The 7,877-nt window shown below is 40.6% G+C and overlaps 1 protein-coding gene across 1 annotated transcript; it reads left to right on the top strand.

Moving 5' to 3' along the window:
• The first annotated feature begins 941 nt into the window (after positions 1 to 941).
• On the top strand, positions 942 to 7,657 carry TM4SF20 (transmembrane 4 L six family member 20). The gene is made up of 4 exons (XM_007467923.1): positions 942 to 1,179; positions 3,584 to 3,649; positions 5,059 to 5,210; positions 7,148 to 7,657. Exons 1-4 carry the CDS (start codon positions 997 to 999, stop codon positions 7,437 to 7,439), a joined length of 693 nt encoding a protein of 230 aa, XP_007467985.1. The 5' UTR covers positions 942 to 996; the 3' UTR covers positions 7,440 to 7,657.
• Positions 7,658 to 7,877: the final 220 nt, after the last annotated feature.

Genomic DNA, 7,877 nt, shown 5'->3' with positions numbered 1-7,877 from the left:
CATTCCTGGAGACTGCCCCTCCAGCCCTCCCAACAGTTCTGTACACGATTCCTCAACTATGCTTCTTCCAGCTTAGCACAGCTAGAAGAGTTTGGGTTTTCTGCAACTGACAGTGGTACATGAAATACCTTTCTGACCATTTTTTTGTGTCAAATTCTAGCCATCTTCCAAAGCCGAGAGGAATCCTGCTTCTTTGCCCATCTTGATAGAATCCTTCCGTTTTCTTGACTCCTTTTGCTATTTTAGTATGGCAAGTTATTTGTATACTTTTCTATCCTTGGTTTTAGTAACTTTGGCTTTGTTTTCAAAAAAAAAAAATTGAAACCCACTTAAAGTCCTAAGAAGGGGATAATTTATTATGAGAATACAGAGGCATCTCACAGTAAACAAACACAGGACCAGCAGTCAGTCTTCATAGGGTAGAGACCAAGAGGTAGAAAGCCTGTTTTGTGTGTGTGAGCATACAGCCTGAAACTGAACCCTAACATTTTGACTAATCAAGAACATTGGCAGCAGAGAAAATGTTTTCTCCCAATCTCATATATATTCATTTTCCTGTTGAACAGTTTCAAAATAAGGAACTTCCATAGCTGGTAATAATATCAATACAACAAGAAAAATAGGTTATCTTAATTGGATATTGTTTTTACTTTTTATGTGGCATACTGGCATAATGTAAAATATGTTAGAAGAGTGTATCTTAAACCCATTTTTTTTAATCTGCCGATTTTCATGCATGAATTTATCTAGTAGCAACCATAGATTTATTTCCCACCTACCTTCCCCACCCCATGGTAACGTAAAATCGTCCTTACTTCCTGCAATACTCCTCATAATAATGTCCTGCCCTACTGGACTCTGAACTCATTTCTGTGATTTTTTTTTTTTTTTTTTTGTAAGTGCTGAGCTTTAACTAGAAAGCTCAGGATAAAAGGCAAGACAGTGCCACAAAAACAGCCACCCTGACAGGGTTTCTCCTTGAACCAGGGGGTGACCATGACCTGCTGTGAAGGATGGACAGCCTGCAATGGATTCAGCCTGCTGGTTCTACTTCTGTTGGGAGTAACTCTCAATGCAATACCTCTAATTGTCAACTTAGTGGAGGAAGACCAAACTTTTAAAAACCCCATCTCTTGCTTTGAATGGTTGTTCCCTGGGATTATTGGAGCAGGTCTGATGGTGAGTGAAATTTATTTGCCTTGATTTGGAGCTATTTTACTGAAGATGGTCTAAAGACCATCTTGCAGCCTTGCCGTGAGCTATGTCTTGGCTTAGGATATACTGAGGATCAGTGGGTATGGTATTTATATTGGCATCAGTGAAGAACAACAATTTAAAGGAACTGTGGCACAGGCTAGGGAGCTTGGGCAAAAAATAAGATATCGATAAAAGTTGGTTGGGTAATTACTTCTTCGCATATAAGGCTGCTCTTCCAAGCTTCATAGTTAGTGTTTGGGACTTTTTGAATTTATTCCCTCAGCTTTCCTTTGCCAAAACCAGCTCTGTGTATTCACAGGGAATACAGCAAAAGCGGGAAGTGCTCAATAGGAAGGGGAAGAAACATTTCATGCCCGATGAGTCTCTTGGATAATTGAGAGGCATGAATATGGCACTGCCTGCACCGAGGGGAGTTGGCCCAAGAGGTTTGGGACTTGAAACCCTGGCTTTCTAACCTCAGGGACGTTTTGCCTCAGATCTTACTTACAACCCAGTGGGCCAGTTTGCCAGTTCCTGATTTGTTCCTTAAGCTCAGAAGGCAGTATCACTTATAAGTACAACAAAAGAAATTTAGCCCATGAACACTGACACCTATTTGGGTCCATACATTTCTTTTCCCTTTTCTTCTGGGCTCTCAGCTATGCCTTGAATGGCTAGGCTGCCATACATACACGTGCCCTTTGAATTGTAAGAGTGCTGGTGTTCAAGGCAGTATGCAAGCAAAGCTTGATAACAACACAAAGTGTTTTCCATACGTGACACGGAGTCAGCACATGGTCAGAGTGGGGTGAAGCTTGTCAGGAAAGCTGCCTTGTAAGGCTGTTCAATCCGAGACCTGCTCTGAAAGGACAAAGGTGGACATGGTCTTGGAAAAATGGATTGGGGAAGGAGCAATTAGGAGGAGGACAATGAGATGAGTGAGGGGGTGATGCTGGTAGGGAAGATGAGAATGAGCAAGCTCTAAGGAGGAACAGAGAATTGCTAGAATTGGCCAGTGTGACTGGAAGAGTGGCTGAGTCTGGGCTCTGGAACCCTAATGCCCAGCTGTGACTCCCAACTCTTCCACTTTCTTAGGCAAGTTACTCAAGCTTTCTGTGCCTCAGTTTTCCGACCCAGTAAAATGGGGATAATTGGCACCTACCTCATAGGATTTTTTTTTTGCGGTACGCGGGCCTCTCACTGCCGTGGCCCCTCTTGTTTTGGAGCACAGGCTCCGGAGGCGCAGGCTCAGCAGCCATGGCTCATGGGCCCAGCCACTCCGTGGCATGTGGGATCTTCCCGGACCGGGGCACAAACCCGTGTCCCCTGCATCGGCAGGCGGACTCTCAACCATTGCGCCACCAGGGAAGCCCTACCTCATAGGATTTTTATGAGGCTGTGAATGAACTAAAACACGTATAGCACCTATAACAGTGCCTGGTATGTTGTTAGAACTCAGTAAAATGTTAGAAAACAAGAGTGGAAGGAGAGAGAGACAACTACTCAAGGGCAGCTGTGCTGAAATGGCAAAAAACTCATGGCTAAAATATCTTAAGTGTAAGGAAGTAGTCGACATTCAACCCTTCAATGATACAAAACTTCTTTCATGAAGAATTTCTAGTTATAGCTGCTGACTAGTTCTTAGTAGAAATTTTAACCTAAGTCCTGAGAACACGGCATCATTTCTTACAGCTTTCCCCAGCAATATGTGTTCCCTTGACACAGAATGTAATACAAGATTTCTAAACATCAGTGTGAAGTGAGATCATTCCATACCATGGATACAGGAGTAGAAAGGAGAATGCAGAACTCAAAGTAATTCTCAGATCATAAGTTTGGGGAACTACTGAGCTGGTGGTGACCCTGGGAGTGAGAGGAAAGTTAGGGAAGTGGGAGAAGGGTAGTGATAGGATTCTTAGTTCCCAACTGCCAGGCAGACAAAACCATCAATTTCCTTTCTGAATGCTTGCCAGATTAATTCACACTACTTTGGGGAAATTGGGTAAGTGGTTGCAGATTATAGTAAAAAAAAAAAAAAAAAAAGTGAATTTTGGATGATGCAACCATTCCTTCAGAAACATTCCTCCAAAATAACGAATAAATAACTTTATTTAAAATCCAAGTCTCTCTAATGATGACTCAAAGTAAAAATGCAGACGGAAGTTTGAAATTGCTATACTGAAATCCCCCATTCTTTCCCCCTTTTTAACCTTTATGGTCCAAATGGGGATCGTAAGGGTCACAAGATCAAGGACGTTGTCACATCTCCTTTTTATTCTCTTAAGCCTCTTGGCTTCCCACAACTGCTGGCAAGTAGAAAGTGAAGATTATTGCTTTATCATCTGATAAGAATAATATTCTTTGTTCCTGTTGATGTAATTTCCAGGTCATTCCAGCAACAACAATGTCCTTAGCAGCGAGGAAAAGAGCATGCTGCAATAACAAAACCGGGGTGAGCACAGCACAGCTGGTCTGGTGCATAAGCAGTTACTGGCATCTCAGCAAAGCCGCCGAGGCGTCAGCATCTCCTGAATCACCGTGTGGCTCCAGTGGCAGGGCTGGTCCTAGAAACATGTTATTTAGAATAATTTATATGATAATGCTGAAAGTGTGAAGTTTGTCTTTTTGCTTTCCCATAAAAATTTAGTTTCGGAGCGAGCTTTCAGACCTCTCCTCAATCTTCGGTTTTAGTCTAAAAGTTTTCAAAGAAAGGAGATTTATAAGTCTGCACTCAGGGCAGTAATCAATTTCATAATACTCAAATATTTGTTACTTTTGTGGTGTGTATAAAATACTTAGGGAAAAAGTATCCTCAGTTCTCTTATGCATGTGAAAGACTGGTTTACTAGGAGCAGAATGTTAATTGTCCTTATCCAGTTAAGTTAAAGGAGACAACACTTATTTTTTTCAAACATTTGGTATGTATAAAATTGTAACTATGTTAGAAGTAAAGGAAATTAATATTTATTAACCTTCTCTCACTAAACTCAGAACAATTTCAAATACGCTATCTTATTTTTCTGAAAACCCATACATTTTATGATCTCTGTTTTACTGAGAAATTGATCCTCAGAGAAAGCATATAACCTGCCAGTGTAGCAGTTACTAGGTAGGTTTGTATCCAAATCCATCAGACTCCAAAATTCCCAGGCTTCATACTATTTATGCCATGAACATTGTTACGAAGTAACGCTGAGGGCTCTCATAATTCTCTAAGGAAGCAGGTAGATCAATAAATAAGAAATCACAGTAAATATTCCTGACTGAGCTTGAGGTTTTAAAGCAATGGTTCTCAGCCTGATGGGAACATTAGAATCACCTGGGGAAAATCTTAAACATACCAATGCCTGGTGGCCCCCCTGAGATTCTGCATTAGTATCTTTCAAAAGCACCTTGTGTGATTCTCATGTGCTCCCAGGGGTGAGAGCCACTGTTTAAAAGGGTACATATTTATAGCCATGAGTTTGATTTATTTTTTTTAAATTACCTTTTCCTGACATTTGGTATTTATATAGGATTATAGTTTACTTTGCTAGTTATTTACAGTCTATCTTTGTTCCTGACACACTGTAGTGGTCCGTTGAAATGGACAAGGTTCAGGTAGAGCATAAGAGTTCAGGTTTTTCAGAAACACTGGCAAGACCAATGATCGTTTAGCAAGTCTAATGAAATGGCAGGCACTCTGCCCTCTGCCTTCTTGTGTTAAGTCACACCTAATCAAACTGTGATCTTAAGATCTAGGACTGTAAGGCGTCAGCAGAATGGCAGCAGTTGATGATAAAGACTGCATGTGCTGCTGAAACTTGAAACAGACAGGGAACATGTAACAACATGTGCAAATGTGCCTACTTTATTTTTCAGATGTTTCTTTCATCACTTCTGAATGTGATCACAGTCATTGGAGCTGCATACTGCCTGACGGTGTCCATCCAGGCTCTCGCGGAGGGCCCTCTCATTTGTAACTCTCAAGGCAACAGAACTTCCAGTTGTGAATTTTCATTTAAAAACTTAACGTGAGTAACCAGTTGCCGTCTTACACAGCTGCAGCTAGTTAGGTTAGGATAGTGTGGTGTTGACCCAGTGCCACGTTATCTGGTGTGGGACAGATTCTTAGGGATTTAGCACATTAATCCCAATTGGCCCAATCGCAGAGAAATGGAGGAATCACTGCATTCAGAATGCTTTGGTATGGTCTTGTCTAAAAGGAGTAGTTGACTTAGATGGATTATCCTTGTCTTTTAAAAATCTACGGCTGCATATGTGCATGTAGATAAAAAAATTCTGGAAATATACACCAAAAAAACTTTCATCTTTGGAGAACGGTAATGGAGGATGCCCTGGGGGAAGGAAGGGAGCACTGACTCTCTCCACTTCTGATCTAATTTAATCTGTAAACCCTGGGACTTCCCTGGTGGTCCAGTGGGTAAGACTCTGCGCTCCCAAGGCTGGGGGCCCGGGTTTGATCCCTGGTCGGGGAACTAGATCCCTTATGCATGTCCCAACTAAGAAGTCTGCATGCCGCAACTAAAGATCCCGCGTGCCACAACGAAGATCCTGTGCACCACAGCTAAGACCTGGCGCAGCCAAAATAAATAAATAAACATTTTTAAAAAATTGTAAGCCCTAAGCATATATTACCTTTATAATTTGATAAACTGAATAAAAACACAATAAGTAAAAATCTAGAGGCTTACCTATAAGCCTTAAGAAAGAAACAAAGCAGCAGCCAATGGAATCATGCAAACATAATAGAAACACAGTCAGCATGACAATGAATCAAAAGTTTAACTCACAGAGTAACAAATAATGCTGAAGAGTTACATGGAAATGGCTCATTTCAGTCTTGTAAGATGGTTCTGTGCCTGAATCTAGGCACAAGTTGTAAAACTGGAAGAAAAGAACAACCTAATTCATTCGTTACCTATACATTGTTCAGTATGGAAAATAACTAGAATTCACTTTTGTAGTTACACGAAAAAAATTTTTTCCCTTTTTCCTTATCTCGCTGCATTAAAAAAGAAAAATCTCTCAAAATTTGCATACCACAGTTGTTGTAGATCAAAATCCAAAGAAACTCCCTTTACTAGTAGAGCTGGAGTAGAAAATTAGAGATTTCAACCACACATGCTATACACATTCAGTCCTCAGCGCATGGCTACTCACCATGTACCAGGCACCAGGCCAAGCTGGAGGTCGCAGCATCAAGGTATTCCCACTCTAGTTGGGGAGACAGACAGTTACGGAGAGTAAACAATTACAGAAGAGTGACCCTACGCTTGCTGCAAACTGCAATAAGCATACTCATATTCCACGTGCTGACATACTGTGGTTTTTCCCAGGCTGCACATCAGTTGCTGGTATCCAGAAATGCAAACTCTCTAAGAACACTTAGTCCTACTGTAGAAAACCAAAGATAAATCATGTTAGGACAGATGTGTTCGGGCTAAAAGTTTCTCATTCTCCATACCTTGTTACAACAAGGTTTTAACCAGACATATTTGAAATGTCTTTTGTGAGTAAACATTGTAGGTCTGGTTTAAGAACAGACACAACACAGCAGTTTTGCACTAAGAACTGAGCTCCTTGAATGGGGGAGCTCGTTTTAGTTTCTTTAGCCAGTAGAAGAGCGCCTGCATGAATAGGTGCGACCACAGGAAACTTAATATTCAACCCTTTCTGACATAGAAAATTTCATACAGTTCAACCTAAGAGTAGATCCTCTGTAGATGCTTGTTGAGTGATGGGATACACAATGTCAACGTTTTACAACTGTTAAAGAGTACAACGGCACATGCACAGAAACCCTCATCTTAGCTACAGTTTCTGGGCACGATGTTTCAAAAGCACTTTCTGTTTTACTATACATGTCCTTTTCTAGGCACAATGCTGCATTCTTTAGATGGTCAGTGGTATTCCTGAATATCTTTGTCACTTCTTTCATTTTGTTCAGTGCCATTCATCCAGAATCCTTCGATCTGCAGTGGTTCTTTGACAACTCTTGTGTTTCTCCTACGGATCTCAATAATCCCTCCATCAACAACACAACAGCCAGTAACTGGAGAACATACAGCTTACACTTCAATTCTATAGAAAACAAACATAGGATTATCCATTTCTCAGTATTTTTAGGTCTACTGCTTGTGGGCATTCTTGAGACCCTGTTTGGTCTCAGTCAGATACTCATCGGCTTCCTTGGCTGTCTGTGTGGAGGAGTCTCTATGCGAAGAAACCGAATTGTGTAGTTTAATAATAATAAAATGGAAATACTAGTTTGAACCATTTTAGAATGACATTTAAAAGACATGCTTTTAGAAATTCAATAATGGAACATTATCTAGAAAGCTGTGGATGAGTCAGTTTAATCCAAAGGTTTTTTTTAAAGTCACCTTTGATGTACTTAAAAAACAAGTCAAGCTTTCACACTTAAGCATGTTGGTAAATGCACATTTTCATATGGAAAGAAAAATATCATCAGTAGTTGACTCTGGGGAAAAGTGGAGAGAAGCTTTCAATTTGTTTTGTGTCTTTCTGTACTATTCGGATTTTCTAACTATGTTCTCATATGTGGAGAAAGGAAGGGAGGGAGGACGGTAAGCAGGAACAGAAGTTATACTGGAAGCCAAAGTATGGGACCTTTTTATTGCATTTCTTTATACTTAAAAAAAGGTTAAATATATACA

The sequence above is a fragment of the Lipotes vexillifer genome, unplaced genomic scaffold (genome assembly GCF_000442215.2).
Source record: "Lipotes vexillifer unplaced genomic scaffold, Lipotes_vexillifer_v1.1 scaffold367, whole genome shotgun sequence".
Taxonomy (NCBI): domain Eukaryota; kingdom Metazoa; phylum Chordata; class Mammalia; order Artiodactyla; family Lipotidae; genus Lipotes; species Lipotes vexillifer.
Note: the sequence above shows the minus strand (reverse complement) of the source record. Positions and strands in the feature narration are given on the sequence as shown.